Genomic DNA, 20,067 nt, shown 5'->3' on the forward strand with positions numbered 1-20,067 from the left:
ATTTAATATTCTTTATTATTATCATTATTATTTATTAATAATTTTAATTAACAGTTATAATATAATGAATCATTTAAATGATATTTAGATAAAATAGATGTAAATATAACTAAGCTGCCATAACCTATTTGGCATTTATATAGAGGTGGGGGAGGGGAAAAACGGGATTTAAGGCGATGCTGTTTTCAAGGACTCAGATACGTTGATAGTCTACTTCCCTTATTACGAAGTTTTGTGGTGAAAAATTGACATATGGAAGTAAAAAATTGGACAAAATAGAGAAAAATCTGGCGAGTCTTACGACGGTACAAAAATCTAACCAAAAAGTTGTAATTTTTTTTGTTATTAACAAAGAGGTTTTGCAAGTAAAGCCTCAGTCGACATTAATGGAATACTGAATAAAGATTTTTCTCATGCAGTTAATTAAATGTTTAATTAAATAAAACTTTTGTTATTTAATGATGCTCAAAGTAAATTGAAAAAATTTGAGCTGCCGTTAATGAAACAAGTTTCATTTTTTGCGGGAAAAATGGGTTGCTCCCTAAACCAAGTGAAAAAAAAGTTCGATTAAATTAAATTTTCTTGTAAGTAATTTACGAAAATAAAAATTATCTCTCGCAGAATTATTAGATGTAAAGAAAAAAAAAAAAATTCTTAATACTTACACGGAAAAATATATATTGTGGAATATATGCCGGCAAAATAACATACATACAATACTCAAGGTATAAGCCGGATATATACTATTTTGCCGGAATATATATTTTTTCGTGCGAGTAGTTTCTGTCATAAAACAGAAGTCATTAACATTTTTCGACTGACACTTTCGATTTTTGAGAAAGTTTAACTATCTATTTTAAATGGTTTGTTTTTTATTTGTTAATCACTATAATAATTACAATACAGCTTCGTTAAATTTTTGCTTGGAAAAAATAAATATTTACTTATCCATACAAAAATAGTTCAACGTTACAAAAAGTAAAAATTGTTTTCAGAATTATTAAAAGTTAGTACATTAGTCGCAATTTTTGTTTCGTAGTTGATAAATATTACATCTCCAATGTAAGTCTACATATGTTGATGTACATTTTAGAATGTCAGTAAGACAAATTGCCACTCCGGAAGGTAAAATTACTATTTGAGATTGTAAAAATTATTATCTGAATTTTAAAAATTACTCGCCAGAATACATCTTTTACAAAGTGCGTTAACTAATATTTACTAAGTACAATAGTACAAATTATTGGTACATTATAATTTTTATTTGTCGCTAGTAAATTTTATTTTGAATGTACTAATTTTTATAATCAATAGAAATTATTATTCTAAATAATATGTTGTAATTTTTACTTTGAGTTTTGTACAAGTTTTTATTTTTTTAACGTTTCAAGATTACTTCTCGGATTGAATTTTTTTTTTTTCAAACTTAGTCAAAATTATTTAATTTTATTCTCCGTGTATATTAACTTAAAAGTAAAAGGTGAGTTAGTTTTAATTCCTAAAAAGATATTTTTTAAAGAGCAATTATATATTGCTTAAAGTCATAGACTAAAAATTACTAAAAGCTTATTAAATATCAAAATTTAAAAAAATTTAAATATTTTCAAGTTGGTTATTAAAATACATCTGAAGTAGTTTGATACTGGAAGATCTTTTATTGTCAATTGATAAGAAAAAAAAAATCAAATTAATTTCGTACTACTCTTTTACAAAATCAAAATTTTCCGAAAACGGTAAAAAATAATTCAAAATAATGCTTAATTATATTTACGAGATTAATTTTGGAATATTTTAAAGATATTTTTAAAAAATAACCTTTTTTCATAAAATTTTTGGGGGTCCCCATTCCGCCTTCCCCTACTCCGTTTTGCCTCTTCCTCTCCTATATTTAAAAATAATAACAATAAAAAATAAGCATTTATTACTTATTATGTATATTAATTAAATTAATTTCATTAATATGATCTATCAATTCTTGAGTCGGATAAGCTAGAACAGTGATGGTCAGTTTTAACGGATTAGCTCCTGGATAATGATTATCTAATCTATGATTAAGCGGTTCAACGCATTTATCCTTAAAAGTATATCCGCCGTATTTAGCTGGTCCACCATAATAATGTTTTTCATCATAAATAGTGAAGTCGTAAATAAAACATGGATAGTCTTGAGTGATACTATTTTCAACAAATTTCAAATATTTATTCCATTTAGCGTCGATTATCGATAACTCATTGCTGTTTGACGATAATTCTTTATTACTGAGATACGAGCAGTGAGAAAATAATTCAAATAAGCAATCGATAAATGTTATGTCGTTTGTTGTTAGCAATATTTTACCGCGAAGTTTATCAATAGTATCAGTCAATGTCCAATTATTAACCAAACGCCATCCAACGTTGCTGGTTAAATATCCATTAAGAATTTTACAATTATCCGGATGTAAATCATCTTGTGGTGATACAAACTCTGAGCGTAATATTAAAATAATAAATTCACGTGGATAATCATCCAGACATCTGTTAAGTTCATGAAGCACGTCGATAAATGTTCGATGCATTGACACAGTCCCTGAATAGATTGTAAAATAATTTAATACTGTACGGACACCGATGTCGAATACGCGGACTCCATGTTTGAACTGCTCGAAGATATTCAACTCCTGGGTCTGTGACTGTGGATTCGGCGTCGTGTATGACATTGAGTTGTAAGTACCTGAAGATATCAATTGATAATTAGAATATATAAATATAGTATTTTAATAATCAAATTTTATTCAACAATAATTCAATTTAAGGGTTCATATTAACGTTTAAAAGTGTTTATTTATTCGAAAATATCAATGTCAGAAAGTCTGTACGCAAGTTTGTAATCACAATATTTTAAAATAAAGTCAACTAATTAACCAAATTATATATCTATCATCTTTAAATTCTTATAGAATAAGGCTTTAGAAAAAATAATCATTAGAATCTTTGCCCTTAATCATGATAATAAATAAATAAACAATAAAACCGACAGTTTATTTAAATTTTAATCAGTCATTTGTCTTGTTAACTGCGACACTAGCGCCACCATATGAAATTATAATGTAGATAAGAAAGAAATCGTTTTCTCGGATTGTAATATAATGAAAACTCAAATTTCCGTGCGCGTAGTTAACCTAAATGTAACAACATTTAGGGTTTAAACAAAAAATAATAATTAATTATTATAATAAATGTCACTATTTGTACCTGTCAATGATAAATGTCCGATTTGTCGTGTATCTGGTATATCTGATAAAATTGACGAGCGGTCTTCATAGTTTTTATAAGTATACTCATCACATTTTGGTAATGTTTTCGATGAACCACTAGGACATGAATGTACATTTGTTATAACCGAATTTATAATCAAACAAAGGAAGAATATATTATACATTTTATTTTTTGTTAATTATTATTGTTATTATTTTTTTCAATATGTTATAAGATTCATAGGACACTATTTTTCACGTATATCTAAATTTATATTAAGTATATATTTTAAAAAATTTTGGACACGTCGTCAATGCTTATAAAAATAATCTTTATATATATTTGTTATATATCTTTAATTGACTGAACGATTAAGATAAAAATTTCGGTCAATTTATTTTTCTTACACTTTTTAATTATTGTCTACAAGCCAATCACTAATGGATTTTCTAGTCTCTGCGTGTTTCTACAAAAACCCGATTAAATTTATAAATGTAATTCTATCCTTCAGGATGTTAAAAATAAATATAAATTTTTTTTTTCTATACACGAGCTGTAATTCCCACTCGTTAAAAAGTTATTACTATAATTTTTTTTATAATAAAATGAAACAGATCTTATTATATTTTATTTTATTTTACAAGGTCCAACAGCACTTAAATGAACAACTTAAGATGAACAAAATGTAATTACATTCTAGTGAAAAATTTGTATTAATACAAGTACCCTATTGAAAAAAGTCACACGGAGAGAAAAATATCGTCAGAATGATTATCCATTGTATCTTCAAATGACGTATCGTCAGAGTAACGATTCGTATACCTTGTTTAAGAATACTCACATGTTAATTTAACAGTCTATAGTATCGTTAATTTGAAGATATGTATTCAGGTTCGGATGAGAATTCACTTATTTAGTTTAAGGGGTAACGGTAATCGATTTTCAAATCAATTTAATTCACGGACAAACACTAAAAACCTAAAATAAAGAGTCTTTAGCGTTTTTTAAAACCTTAACAAAGGGCTAGAAATTTCGTATTTTCAAAAATTCTGATTCGTCTCCGAGAAAAATTGTTTTAAAATTTTCATTTACTCTACGAGTGCAACAAAGATAGTCCCGTTTATTTTTTTGAGTATGAGAAAGAGGTTCGGTAGCGTAACCTCTTAAATATACGACAAATAATTTTTATAAACGCTCACTGCAAAAAAAGCGGTGTTAAAAATGGACTCATTTAAACTCCACCCAGTGTTAAAATGAAATCACACCGGTGTCAGAGGCGTAATTCGGCGGTGTTAAAATACCGGTCTTAAACTGGTGTAAAAGCGGAGTAAATTGCGTCTGCTTGGAGTATTAACTTTAAAGATTATAAAACACAAAAAATGTCAGTTCTTTATGAAAATTAATAAAAAATATCATTTATTGATAAGTATAGTGATCGAGTAAGTAAAAGTATTGACTAATTAATTAATTAATTAATGTTACGGAACCTAAAAGTCCATCTCCGCCGACCGGAAGCCGAGGCCTCGCCCTTTTGGGCATACTCGCGCTGCGCAAATCCCCTATTTTCCACCATAATATTATAAAAGCCAAACATTGAGGTAGCTCAATATTGGCGGATGTTATAACATATTATAGATTATAATCAATATTAATAATTTTGCCGCCATATATGTTCAGTTATTTACCATATATATTTTTATATATTATCGACAGTATATGGTTTTTTCATACGGGGAGCTCTGAATGAGTTCCTATTTATGATTTGAACGTCTCATCAACATCTCAAAGAAGTCTTTAAGAAGTTCTCAAGATGTTGAATGAGCCACCTAGCGAACTCAGTAAGACGTCTTTAAAAATCGTTCTTTTTTCTTACTTCGCAAATAAGACTTCAGTATGAAATTGCCATGACGTCTTTAAAGAGTTTCTAGTTTTGACTTCATAAAGAATTTTAAAAATGAATACATTTAGACGTCACAAAACTGACGTCTTATTTATGGAGTCATCAAGAACTCTTAGTTAAGAGTTTTTAAAAATGACATCTTTAAGAAGTCATTATAAGACTTCTTGAGGACGCCTTCAAAAAGACGTCATAAAGTAGTCATTACGACTTGAATGCTATCTGGGTACAAAAAAAAGAAAGGACTCGCGTGCGGGAAATCAGGCCGATTAGAATTTTTCATTAAGGAACTGAAAAGGCCCTTATCAGACTAACCTTATTTCAAATGAGGTTCAGATCGGGATTTCTGACGAGATATGGATATGAACGTAACGCTAATGACCCATGAGGTCTTTATCCACCAGGATATTTTAAAATTGAAAATTAAAACAAAAATTGCTATTTTTATTTCAATAATCCGAAAAGTTTCTATCCAACTAAATAAAATAAAAAACTTTCAAAGGCTTAATGTCTAATTACAGGAAGTTAATTTAGATTATTGGATTATTATCATCAATTTAACAATTTAACAATTTAACAATTTAGCAGTAATTAACTTTCGTGATGACTTTGTTCTACAATTGATAGGTATATTGTGTGAAGCTTGACCTAAAAAAACAAGTCATTAATGAAATTAAAAAACCTATTAATGATTCATCATTAAGAACATATAATGATTTTTAATGCACTTATTTTTTGTAATATTTTTTGGAATAAGAAAAAAAAACAAAATATTTTTTTAATGACAGTGTAATAAATCGCAAAGTAAATTATGCTGACCTTAATATTTCAGTCAATTTATAAGACGTTTATTTAAAAAATGTATCAAAATTAAAGTTCATTAATAAACTTTCCAACAAAACAAAAATTAAAAAAACAAATATTAACAACGAAATAACTGTTATCGGCATTTCAGCGTCGATTCGATAATTTTTTCCTCTGAATACCTAATCACACTGATTGTGATATAAAGTATATAAACAATTAGAAATAATCAAAATAACATCAATTGAATATAGAACCATTAACGTATCAATTAATACATACTACTTCATAAAAAAAAAAATAATTAAATTTTTTACTCAATATTTTGAAATAAAATGAATTTAAAATATTTAATGAATTTGCAATTAATTTTATTGATAATTACCGGAATCGCAGAACAGGTTTTATCAAACAATATCAATGATGAATATTTTAATGATTTTTTTATTAAAAAATCATTTACTGATAGTTTAAAAAAATCACCCGGGGAAATTATGAAAAAAATGTATATTGCTAAACATTTGCGTGATACCTTTAGTGAATTAATAAATATACCTCGAGTAAATATAAGTGAAGGTCTAGTGAGAAAAAATTTATTTGATGGATTTGCTTACATAAACAAAGCTTTTGAATTTATTGAAAAATTGAATTGGGATAATAATTATAGTGACCAAGTAATGAATGTTATGAAAAATTGCAAAGATTCAATGTTTTATTTTTTTCAAAGTCTTGATGATGTTGAATCGGTATTTGATAACGTATTTTTAAATTATTTAAAAACGTATGGTGAATATAAAATTGCGACAAAGAATTTTTTTAATGAAAAAATAGTTAGTAAAAATAAATTTGGTGATTCTTTATTGAACTTACAATTGTATACATTGCCATCACCAAATATGACAGCTATTGATAGAAATATTACAGATAATATATTTAAAATGTACTATCAGTGTTTTGAAAATGTAAGTATTTTTTTTATTTTTATTTTTTTTTTTTTTACTAATCATATCTTATCCTTTAATTACATAAAATGAAAAATTAAATACAGATTTCGGATAAATTTTATTGTAATCGTATGCCTTTGAGTAATCAATTATTTAAACTTTATGAACGCACATTACTGGGTGTTCTAAAAGGATATACAATAATGATACTTGGTCATGATTTTTTAAATATACAGGAAAATGAATACGGTATGTTAATTTAATAAATAAGGGACGGGTGGGTGAAACAGACCTGGAGGTGTAAAATGGTTCCCCTCAAAAATTTTAAAAATAAATTTTTCTTTCAAAATTCGTTTTAATCATAATATATGATTCTCATCATTTTTGCACAATTTTTGGTATCTCTAATTTTTTTTATTACAAAATTATTTACTGTGAATTTCAGTTCTTAAAATCATTTTTTAAGTTGGTCCATTGTGTTTACTGATTATGTTCCTGTCATTCAAACTTATTATTTATAAAATCATTCTAAAGAAATGTGAAGCTTCAAAACAAAAAATCTGAATCGAATATAGTAATGCTAGTAGCATTGTCTTACTTGACGAAAGCAAGTTAGTTAATATCCTTCAGCAAGTTTCTTGCGGTAGATTTAAACAAGACTTGAAGAAGATGTATTTCATAAGTATATTTGCCAAAGATTTCATCAAGTCTTGCTTAAGATTTTTCTTAAAGACTTATGGAAATCTGTAGAAACAATCTGCAGCAATTCTTAACCAATATGTCTACTATATCAATGTTAGGTCAGAGTTGCTGCAGAATTGCTTAAGATATCGGGTTTCTTTTTCTCCAAATCACTCCAAGCTCAACACACAGTACCTATAGCTGACCCAGTGGTCCTCATTTAAATTTAAAGTTCTACAAATTAATAATATTATCACTCGATAAAATTATATCGAATATTTAGTGAGCGCCACTGAATTTACTGGACTAATGCTGAATAGACGGCTCAGGAAGTAACAAAGTAAGGGCGGCCATGTCCAGGTATCTTAAGCAATTCTGCAGCAAGTCTCAGCTAATTCATCTTAACAGATTTACTTAACGTATCTTGCGGAAGTATCTTGCCTCAGACTTCTCCAAGACTGAGGATGCAGACTTGCTGGTCTGAAGATACCGATTTACGTAAAGCTCCCTTAATAATGTTACTAGGGTGATTAGGTTGTATAAAAATTAGTGTAAAAAAAAAAGACTGATGATGCAGATTTGCTGACGACTGAAGATACAGGTTTCCGTAAGACTTCCTTAACCCTTCAGTACCCACGTTCAAAAATTTCAAGTGGTCTTTCCATTTGAATTTAAAAAAATAATTAACATTGAAACCGACCGTGAGTAAAATTCTCATAACGTGGGTACTGAAGGGTTAAGAACGCTACTGCGAACTTACAGATTAATACGATATCGTCGTCATGAATCATAAGCCCACTTATTCCATCATTGACATTGAGACTACGATTCAGCAGATTTGATGTTGGCCTCAAAAAATGTACACGGTGTTTTCTTCGCTGTAACTTAAATTTTATAAAAGTTATTTGTCTTCAATATTTTTTTCACTATCTCATTCACTTCAAATGGAAGTGACGGAACTATAATCCAGCGGGTCTGTTTTTCTCACCTTTTCCTTATGTCACTACTATAACTATTAAAAAAATTTTTTTTTTTAAATGTTGAAAATTGTGTGTTTCAATAACTTGAATCGCAAAATATCAGTTAATAATTTATTTTAGATTTATATATTGAGGTAGAGAAAGTATATTACAACGAATATGCATCGATCATACGCAATATTGCAATATCAGCAGCTAGAGTAATTTATAAAATTACAACTGCACATAAAACATACAAAAAGTGTGACCCAATTAAATGGACCGAAGGTTATTATTATAATTATTATCATTTGTTATAAAATCCTGTCAATTAATATAAACTATTTTTTTTTAATTTAGGAAGTAATTATATTCGTGTAAAAAATTATGTGTCAAGTAAAGTCAATGTCGGTAAAATAGGAAAAAAATCTGATTTTAAATTAAAAAACAATATTAAACCAGAATATGAGTGCAATGATTACACATTACTTACTGATTTTCATCATTCAGTTATAAGTAAAAAGTGTCCGGAAGTGAGAATTTCATTTTTATTTTTTTTTTATTCAATAAAAAAATATTATTGTTAATAAAGCATTAATTAATTAACTTAATAATTTAACAGATTTTTGAATTGAATTCTTATCGGATTGTTGATTGCGCTGATGACATCAAGACTGCTATAGCCAATGAAAATTATACGAATTGGTCAATGAAATGCGATTATGAAGATTATGAAATAAATCTTGATAAATTGTGTGCTTGCGACAATTCATCTGATAATGAATTAAGTATTCGTACTGTGAGTTTGAGAGAACAATTAACCGACAGCAGTAGCAATTAGTAATTAAAATAAAATTATTGTTATTATTATTATTATTATTATTGTTATTATTATTATTATTATTATTGTTATCATTTATTTGAATTTTGACATAAAACGAAGATTTTATTTTTGTTAGCGTGGTCACAGGCATCAGATTTGCAGTTAAAAATAATATGATAACGATAGAAATCCAAGAAGGACAACTAATCAATGGTATTGTGGATCCAACAAGTGTAAAATGGAAAACTGATCTTGGCCATTCACCTACAAGTGGTCCGGATAATGTCTTTCTCAATTATTATTTCAAATCATTTGATTTAGATGATATTGAATTACCATACGGTCAATTTGTCACTGGTAATTTTTTTGTTTTTTTCGATTAAAAATTTATTTTTATTGTGTTAATTTAGAGGATTTTAATTTTAAATATTGACATAGGTGTTAGATTTAAGCTAGTAGGTGAGAGTCATCTTGCATTATCAATAAGAGGGACCGAAATGTGGAACAATACAAAATCATGGCCATCAACAAATAGTCAATGGCATGAATCACCGATAAATTTAAAAGACGAAAGGTTGCAATTTAAAAAAAAAAAATATTACATTATATGAGTACACAGAGAGAATATTACAGTAACGGCCCTGCTTAAAAAATCCCATAAATTCTCATATCTGTATGTATAAAGCCTATACTTCCCATAGAATTCATATATTATAGTAATGGTTATCATACTTTCATAGTATAATCATTACAATCCCTGATAGCACGAGTTGCTCGTCAAGAGATTGGTATTCATTAGTTTGCGACCAACTTGACGGCAAGTTATCGACAACTTAAACTTTTGCAACTTTTGGCTACAAGTTACTGCCAACTTTTTGAAAAAGTTGGCGCCAATAAAGAGCCGCAATTTGAAAGCAGGTTTCTGAGAAAACTGAAGGCAACTTTTTGTTAATTTATGGGTTGCCAACTTTTGTCACCAACTTTCTCAGAAAGTGTCTATCAACTATGGCAATACTAACTTATATGGCCAACTCGGTGTCTAGTTGCGACTGTTAGTTTCACGCCAGTTTCTCGCGAACTTGCCTATCAGGGATACTATTATGGTAACTTTTGCCATAATAATATATGAAAACGGTTAACATAATATTATAGTCATGGTTACCATACTATCATAGTAATCATTACCATCCGCAAAAAAAAGGTTTTCTTGGCGCAAAAAAAATTTGCATTATAAAAAAAAATTCTTTTAGGACTACAAACATTTCTTGGCGCAATAAAATTTATTCTCACCCTGAGATCATTTTTGTTTTCAATTCATAATGCAAAAAATTTCTTAGGTCGCGTAAAAATTTTTACACCAAGAAACCTCTTTTTTCTGTTACCATGATGTATAGGATTTATTCTCATACGCAATTAGGAACCGTTCTCATGTGAATAATACTAGAAGATTTATTACTATGTGCCTATGGGAACTATTATCATAACCATGTGCATGGTAATTATTACCATAATTCAGTTACCATTTTTTCTCATAGCTATAGAAACTTTTCCAGAAATTATGGGCATATATCTCATAATTCCAAGTAATTATAACCATAGCATTATGGGTTTATATTTCATAAACATACTAAAGACTATTACTATGATTTTCTTTCTGTGAATTTATAAAATTATTTAAATATATATAATTATAATTTTTTTATATAATAGAATTAAGGTAGACATTACGGACTTTGCAAACTCTGCAGAAGTACAAAATCAAACTACAGAGTTGAGCCGATCAAGGCGTGATTATATTAGTTTTTCTGTTGGATTATATTCAAATGAATTCAATAACTTGGCAGTTATTCCATTTTTCGATTCGCAAGATGTCGTAACAGAACCACCAGCGCCACTTGGTGGATTGGGATTATTTTACAAAGGTCAACTTGGTTTTGGTGGATTTCTATCATTAAAATATATCACATCTGAGTATAATTACAACGCGCAAGCTGAACTTGATTATTTAGAAAACCATAAATTATAATATACTAGAATGTATATTTTTTTTTTGTATAATTATATAAATTTAAACAAATTTAAAAAAAAAAATTTTCAAGGTGATGTCTATTTTCGAAGTTTTATTGACTTATGATTCAATTATATATTCGGATTTTGTAATAAAATATTTTTGGGTTTTTTATTGTTGATGAACTAATCACAACTACGGGAAGTAGTTTTATTATTTTTTTTTTTTTATAACTTACAAAACGTCAAAGTACTAAAATTCTCATTAGAAAAAACATCTTTTATTAATAGATTTAAAAAATTTTTAAATATAAAATTGGTTTTTACATATGAAAAAAAAAAAATATTATATATTTAATATTTAATATGTAAAAAAATTTATGGTTCGTTAAAGTAAAAAATAATTAATGAAAATTGATAAAAAAAAGACATTAATAATCAACAGATTACTTTGATTTAAACCACATCATTAATATTGTCATTAAAGTATTTTTTATTGGTCCACTTTTGCTATGTAATTGTTAAATTTAAAATAAGTTAATTGGATTTAATGAGAAAAATTTTTTAAAATTTAATGTAAAAGTAATAAAAAATTTGGGGTTTTTTTTTTTTTTTTAATAAAAATAGCTCGTTTTGATAAAAAATCATGATAAAGTTACAATTAAATATTTTTAATGAAAGTTATAAATTGATGGATGATTAAAAAGTGGTTGCGGCCCATTGGGTACTTAAAAATAACTTATCAATCATCAAATTGTTTTTGTACAATTTAACGCCCAATAAAATAACATTTTTTTATTATTTTTTATTACATTTGTTCATAAATGTCGCAATTATTATTTATAACAACGATGATTTATCTGTAAATTATTAAAATGTATTAACGAAGTTTTTGTCAAAACAAAATAAAACAAAACTGTTATCAAATAGTAATGAAATAGTATTTTAAATATTCGTATCTCTGCCCTCGAAACGAAAAAATTTTTTTATGTCAATACCTCGATTATTTTGATGTCCATCTTACCCTTTTTTAGTAGGTTAAAAAAAAGGCCATTCGGCAGCTGAAATGGAAGTAGATTTTTTATTATTTATTTCATTATTTAAATCTGTAAGGTAGGCAGTGACGTTTAAAGATTCATCTAAAGCTTATAAGATCAATTATATTTATGCTTGTCAATTTTAAAAAAATACTTTATGTATACTTTAATGTTGAGATTTTAAAAGTGTTACACGGCAGGAATCAAAATTGGAAGAGTTACATGAATTTATTAAAAAGTGAAAAAATGAATGCAACAGCTAAATTTCAATAAATAAATAGGTAATTTTCGTTGAATATAAAAAAAAAAATCGGTCTGTCGGTTGACCCTGCGGGCCAGCCCCAAAACTTCCCGCTGTTTTCGACCTCAAAGAGCTCGAAAACATTAGTGTAGATATATTTTCGAGCTCGAAAATGCTATCACATGCAATTGTTTTTTTATGATCTTTTCAAGCTCTAACAAGTTAACTGTTATGCTGAAGTTTGAAAATTTAAGAATCGAAAATCATCAATGAAGCGGTTTTTAAAATTTAGTTCCTGATTTTGTTCAGTAAAATAAGTGTATTGAGGCAGAAATCAATGTCGGGGATCAAAATCAAGATTTAAATAAATTTTGACTCATGTAAGAAACAATAAAATATGAAATATCCGATAAAAATATTAAAAACTACGTTTTATCGATTTTTTTGTTGATAATATGATTTAAACTAAAAACCAAATTCGATGACATTATATGATCGAAAGAAACCATAAAAAAGATGAGTTGGTATGATATCAGGCACATTTTGTTACGTTATATTATGATTTATCCGGAAAAAATAACATTAAATGTTGTTTTTTTAACTTTTCAACGCCGATATCTTTTGAACTAATCAATCGATTTTGATAGTTGACGTGGAAATCGGCGCGATTTATTGAATTCTAGAGCTAATTAAAATTTGAAATCGATCGCGTCAGTCGTTTCGAAAATATTTAGAAAAAACCGTTTTTCACCATTTCTTTCTCCCGCGATAACTCTCGAACGAATTATCCGATTTTGATGTTTGAGGTGGCAATCGACGCGTTTTATTGAGTACTAGAGCTGATTAGATTTTGAAGTAGATCGTATAAGTCGTTTTTGAGAAATCAATAAAAAGCTAAAAAAAAAATTTTTTTTTTTTCGTAATTCGCAAATATTTTCGAGTCTATTCGATCAAATAATCTGAAATTTTCAGGAAAGTTGATGGCCAACAAGCTCTTTCGATTGCCACCTCAACCATCCAAATCGATTCATTAGTTCAAAAGTTACAAAGAGTTTACACACACACACACACACACACACTCGGACATCATTCTGAAAATAGTCAGAATAGCATCCTAGGACCTCAAAACGTCGACATCTGATGAAAACTCGATTTTCGAAAATCGGGGTGAAAACAATAACTTCCCGAAATTTTTGAAAATCGTCGATTTTCTTAGCGGGAAGTTAAAAATGCTACTGAAATATGAAGCTCATTAGATAAGCTACACAAAAATATTAACAAGATTCAACTATTATGTATAACTTGAAAGTTATTAAATGACAAAGTAAAAAAAAACGTTTTTTTCTATTTTTCTGAAAATTTTGAAATTCATCAAAGTATTAGAAAAAATTATCTAAAGAGTAAGCAACATAGTTCAAATTAAAGCAAATCGAACGAACATAAAGATTCAATCACCAAAAATGAATTATCTCTTTAGGATCAAAAGTTATTTAAAGATAAATCAAGAAAAGTTGAATTTTTCGAAAAATTAAAAGATCTTAAAATGACTATAACTTTTAAACTTTTCGGCCGATTTAGCTCATCTTCGAACTGAACTGAGCTCGTTAGCTAAAGAATATGCAAAAAGAATTTCATTAAGATCGGTACAGAGTTGTGGACGCTATCGTGGGAGAACCGCGCGTTATATCGTATATATATATATATATATATATATATATATAAATACATATATAAACTTTTTCACCAATAGTATTTTTGGAACCTACTTGACTCAAATAAATAGAAAATGTTAAAATTTTTGTAAAATTGCGTCATGAGGACAAATACAACAGTTAGATTTTTATAAAATCTACTAAAAAATAAAAAGTTTATGTAATAAAATAAGAATATTTGAATAGTCGTCTCAATAAAAGTTCATTTTTTTTTCAAATTTCAATTTACTGACTAACAATCAAATTTTGTTTTTATTTTTATTAATATTAGGGGAACCGAGGCACGACAGCCCCCTTAAGTCGGTAATTATTTTTTATGGCTTTTAATCTATAGGTCAACCTCATTTGGTCCTTTTTTTAACAAATCTATTAAGGTTTTACCAAAACTAATTAAAAAACTTCCAATAAAATAATATAGCTCATTTGAAATTTTCAACGTAGTCGCTAATAATGGATGTCTTTTATTTCTTATCATTACTATTAAACCGACTTAATATAGTTTTAAGTTTTTTTTTTCTCACTTGATTATAGTGGGGATCCACAATCGGCCAGCCACGTATATAAATCTATTTTTTACATTAACTTCTTTTTATTATTTTTACTTTCAATTAAACTTGAAAAAAAAAAAAAAAAAAAAAAAAAAAACTATTTGATCATCAAAATAAAAAATGACTGCAATATTTTTTATTATGAAAAATATTTTAATAATAACAATAACAATATTAATATTTAAATCAAAAAATGTTTGTGGGACAGACAGTGATTTAAGTAAAGTTACAAATGCGATAATAAGATTGACGAATCTTTTGGATGAAATGATAAATCATCCACGTCCGATAACAAATACCGATAAAAATCGTGACAAAATATTGGAATCCTTCGATAAAATTTATAAATTATGTCGAAATTTTGATGACTCATCGATAAATAATTTGGGTAATGTATTTAAATCAAAAATAAATTGGTACGACCAAACAGAAAGTTTGAAAGTAAAACTCGATAGTAGTGACACTAAAAAAGAAAAAGAGGACGCAATATTTTTTGACATATTGGAACTTATTGAAAATAAATTTCACAACCAATTTATGGATTATTTGGCTGATTATGATGGCTGTAATACTGATACTGTTGATCGGTTTATTGGAAATATTATTGATAATAAAAACTATCAAGATATGATTGATTTGATAAATTCGTTTACTACATTGACAATTACTTCGCAGAGAAATGATATACAAAATATATTTGGTATCATTGTCTCACAATTACAAAGAAAGGTAATTTATATACATTACTTTTGATTAATAATTAATAATTTATTGTTAATCATAATGAAATCTATCTTTGATCTATAATTTTTATTCCCACTCTATTAATTCCTAAATTACTCATTAACTATTAGCTTTATCTAAAAATTATATAAAACATTTTTTGTACAGCTTAAATTTATCTACAAAAATAGTAATCACAACTTTTTACCTAAAATCAATAGTTAACAAGATATTTATCATTAATCATAAGAAATTCATCTTAGATCCATAATTTCGATTCCTCCTTCATTAATTTGTAAATTACCCATCAACTATTACATTTATGTAAATATTAAATAGAACCTTTTTTACACCTCTTGAAATTATCTACAAAAAAGTCCTTAAAACTTTTCACCTCAAACCAATAATTGACAAGAGATTCACCATTAGTCATAAAAACGTATTATTCATTACTATCATTCCAATGCGATTAATCTGTAAATAATCTATCAACTATTAGATGTAGGTAAATATTATATAGAACCTTTTTTACACCTCTTAAAATTATCTACAAAAAAGTCCTTAAAACTTTTCACCTCAAACCAATAATTGACAAGAGATTCACCATTAATCATAAAAACGTATTATTCATTACTATCATTCCAATGCGATTAATCTGTAAATAATCTATCAACTATTAGATGTAGGTAAATATTATATAGAACCTTTTTTACACCTCTTGAAATTATCTACAAAAAAGTCCTTAAAACTTTTAACCTCAAACCAATAATTGACAAGATATTCACCATTAATCACAAAAACGTATTATTCATGACTATCATTCCAATCCGATTAATCTGTAAATAATCCATCAACTATTAGATTTAGGTAAATATTAAATAGAACCTTTTTTACACCTCTTGAAATTATCTACAAAAAAGTCCTTAAAACTTTTCACCTCAAACCAATAATTGACAAGATATTCACCATTAATCATAAAAACGTATTATTCATGACTATTATTCCAATCCGATTAATCTGTAAATAATCCATCAACTATTAGATTTAGGTAAATATTATGTAGAACCTTTTTCACACCTCTTGAAATTATCTACAAAAAAGTCCTTAAAACTTTTAACCTCAAACCAATAATTGACAAGATATTCTTGTTCAACATGAACAATTTCCGAAATATTTGTCATTAATAAAAAAAAAGTGTATATTACGACAAAGTGCTACTTTTATGCTATAAATTCATTAATAAATAATAATTTAAAGGCAAACACTTTTCTAACCTGTGATGACGTACCAGCTTATGAGCAGCTTTATAATTTATATGAAAGAATTTTGGCTACTTCTAGCAAAGCATACGCGATGTTAATCATTTCGTTTAAATTTCGGCAATTGCGATTGTCAAATTACAGTATGTATTAACTAATTTATTACGTAATACCATTAATTCGTTACTAATAATATATCATCATTAATACTATTAATATTATTATTATTATTATTGTAAATAAAGATCTATTCGAAAATGAACAACACGTTGCACTAGAAAATTTCAAAAATTCGTTAAAGGAAATAACTAAATCTGCTACGTATTATTTAAATTCAATTGACAACACTATTTACAAGTCATACAAAAATTGTGATCCAGAAGTATGGCAAGAAGGTTAATAATTAACATTAATTTTGTTATAGTAATAAATAAATAAATAAATTTATTAGTTGATTAAATGTGTAGGAAAAAATTATATACGAGTTAAAAACCATGTTACGTTTCACGCTCCGGAGAGAAAGTTGCAAAATGAATATATTACAAAAAATATGACAAATGCTGTTAAAGAAATGGAATGTAATAGAGTACGAGGTTATTGGGACCCAACTGATTCGAAAACTGGAATGATTCTTAGTATGACATGTCCTTATGTAAGTTTAATATCTAAAATAAAATTTATAAGAAATAATAACTATTTTTAATTTTTGACAGATTTTTGGAGATGACAACAGAAAAAAAAATTTTTGTCCTACGAATGCTAAAGAAATATTTATGTTTCCGGTTCACAATCATTTACCATCAGGTTGCATTGATAAAAAAGTTAATGAACTCGATAAATATTGCGCTTGTGATTTAAGTTATGATGATTATGACAGTCTTCGTGTATTGAGTTTGAGACAATACTACACGGACTCTGCATTAAATCAGTAAGATTTTTATACATTATTTAAATAATTATAGATTTATTGAATTTATACTAAATACGTTTTATTTACTAGGGTTGTAGTGGGTGTTCGGTGGGCTGTTAAAAATAATATTATAGCATTAGAACTTAAACAAGGGACATTAGTTAATGGAGTTGTTGATCCTACGACAGTATTTTGGAACACAACTTTTGGTTACCCACCAGAAGATGGTCCTGATTATATTAAACTCGATTACAGAGTTAAAACCTTCAATCTCGATGATATTGAATTACCTCATGGGCAATTCGTCACTGGTAAATTATAAATAAGGTGACCGGTCCAGTGAATGAACACGACTGGCAAATAAACATTATTTTATTTTTACCTATATAATTTAGATTTTAATCACAATTACATAAAGAAAATACTTAGTAGATTTAAACAATCCCAATCAAAAAAATCCATATGGAAATCTAGCCTAGATTACCTATGTGGGTTCCTACATGGCGTTTTCGGATGGATTCTCAAATGATTTTCTACATGAATATTAATCTGTTCTTTTATTCATATACGTGTTTCAATAGACGATAGTCATAGAAATCCAGATACTCCGGATTCTATAGAAATTACTTGTATAGAAACCCAGATTCCTATATGAATTTCTCACAAAAAAAATCCATATATCCAAGTTCCTATATGGAAATCCAGGTACCTACAGTTTGCTTTGTGGATTTCCCATACAGGAATCCAAATCCATACTTTTTTATATGGATTCTTATGGGTTCCCATGCAATCCCATACAGATTTTCTTTATAGGAAAGACTTGAAAAAGATATATTTCATAAGTATACTTGTCAAAGATTTCATCAAGTCTTGCTGAAGATTCTTCTTAAAGACTTACGGAAATCTGTAGAAACAGTCTGCAGCAATTCTTAACCAATATGTCTACTATATATCGATGTTAGGTCAGAGTTGCTGCAGAATTGCTTAAGATATCGGGTTTCTCTTTCTCCGAATCACTCCAAGCTCAACACACAGTACCTATAGCTGACCCAGTGGTCCTCATTTAAATTTAAAGTGCTACAAATTAATAATATTATCACTCGATAAAATTATATCGAATATTTAGTGGGCGCCACTGAATTTACTGGACTAATGCTGAATAGACGGCTCAGGAAGTAACGAAATAAGGGTGGCCATGTCCAGGTATCTTAAGCAATTCTGCAGCAAGTCTCAGCTAATGCATATTAACAAATTCACTTAACGTATCTTACTTGTCCAAAACTGAAGATACAGACTTACGTAAGACTTCCTTAAGAATGTCACTAGGGCGTACTCTACTTCCAAATTTATTGCATATTTCTAAATAAAAATATTGCAAAATATGACCGTTCTTTCACTGGTGAAGCGTTCATTTCCTGGCTCAGTCGGCTTATTCAAGTATAAATTACATGATTAAAATATTTAAAAAATCACATATTATTACAGGTGTGAAATTTGAAATCCTAAGCGATAAACATATTACGCTAGTAGTTAGAGGATCAACGATGTATAATGATAATAAAGTTTTTCGGGCTACTGATAATAAATGGCACTATCCAAAAACCGAAGATATCGAAAATTCAAGGTTTGTAATTATGTTTATTTATTTTATTCATTTATATATAATTGGATAAATAATTTTAAATAATGTTTAATTCATTCCAGACATAATATCAAATTGGACGATTTTAGAAATTCAGCAGAGTCAACATTAAAAAATAATGAAATGAGTCATTCAGGACAACACTACGTACGTTTGACACCAGCAGTATATTCAAGAGTTCATGATAATATTGCGGTGATACCATTCATTGATTCTCGGGAGGTATCTTCGTCACCTCCATCTCCATTTGGTGGGTTCGGATTAACTTACAAAGGACAGTTGGGTTATGGTGGTTTTATTGCATTTAAATATATTTTATCTAAGCACAATATTAATATAGATAATAGAATATTAGCTATCAATTAACTATAATATAATTCATTATATTATAATTATTAATCTGTTATTATATATTTATAAATTGTTAGCAAATAATTATAATGAAAACATAAATCAAATTTAATTGTTAGTTCACACATTGAAATATTTTAAAAATTAAACTTTTATTAAGACGAATATTTACATTTTTTTTTTTTTTTCATTTCATAAGTTTTTCATTTATTTTTAACCCGCTATGACACGATAAGAGATACCCTTGAATAATTGAGTTTTTGATATAAAATTTTTTTTTGTTTTGAGGACAG

The 20,067-nt window shown here is 27.5% G+C and overlaps 3 protein-coding genes across 3 annotated transcripts; 2 read left to right on the top strand and 1 right to left on the bottom strand.

Annotated features, from left to right (window-relative positions):
- Positions 1-38: 38 nt before the first annotated feature.
- Positions 39-3,564, bottom strand: LOC103579853 (uncharacterized). Its single transcript, XM_014439382.2, has 2 exons — positions 3,234-3,564; positions 39-2,712 (listed from the first exon to the last, which is right to left on the bottom strand). The coding sequence occupies exons 1-2, from the start codon at positions 3,418-3,420 to the stop codon at positions 1,922-1,924; spliced, it is 978 nt and encodes a 325-aa protein (XP_014294868.1). The 5' UTR covers positions 3,421-3,564; the 3' UTR covers positions 39-1,921.
- Positions 3,565-5,971: 2,407 nt separating this feature from the next.
- Positions 5,972-12,152, top strand: LOC103579855 (uncharacterized). Its single transcript, XM_008561411.3, has 8 exons — positions 5,972-6,899; positions 6,986-7,130; positions 8,663-8,809; positions 8,882-9,054; positions 9,144-9,361; positions 9,481-9,701; positions 9,783-9,918; positions 11,055-12,152. The coding sequence occupies exons 1-8, from the start codon at positions 6,273-6,275 to the stop codon at positions 11,368-11,370; spliced, it is 1,983 nt and encodes a 660-aa protein (XP_008559633.2). The 5' UTR covers positions 5,972-6,272; the 3' UTR covers positions 11,371-12,152.
- A 2,728-nt stretch (positions 12,153-14,880) lies between these two features.
- Positions 14,881-19,930, top strand: LOC103579857 (uncharacterized). The gene is made up of 8 exons (XM_053740133.1): positions 14,881-15,618; positions 16,870-17,014; positions 17,117-17,266; positions 17,339-17,523; positions 17,585-17,799; positions 17,872-18,092; positions 19,267-19,405; positions 19,486-19,930. Exons 1-8 carry the CDS (start codon positions 15,010-15,012, stop codon positions 19,787-19,789), a joined length of 1,968 nt encoding a protein of 655 aa, XP_053596108.1. The 5' UTR covers positions 14,881-15,009; the 3' UTR covers positions 19,790-19,930.
- Positions 19,931-20,067: the final 137 nt, after the last annotated feature.

This window comes from Microplitis demolitor, chromosome 6 (assembly GCF_026212275.2).
Source record: "Microplitis demolitor isolate Queensland-Clemson2020A chromosome 6, iyMicDemo2.1a, whole genome shotgun sequence".
NCBI lineage: Eukaryota > Metazoa > Arthropoda > Insecta > Hymenoptera > Braconidae > Microplitis > Microplitis demolitor.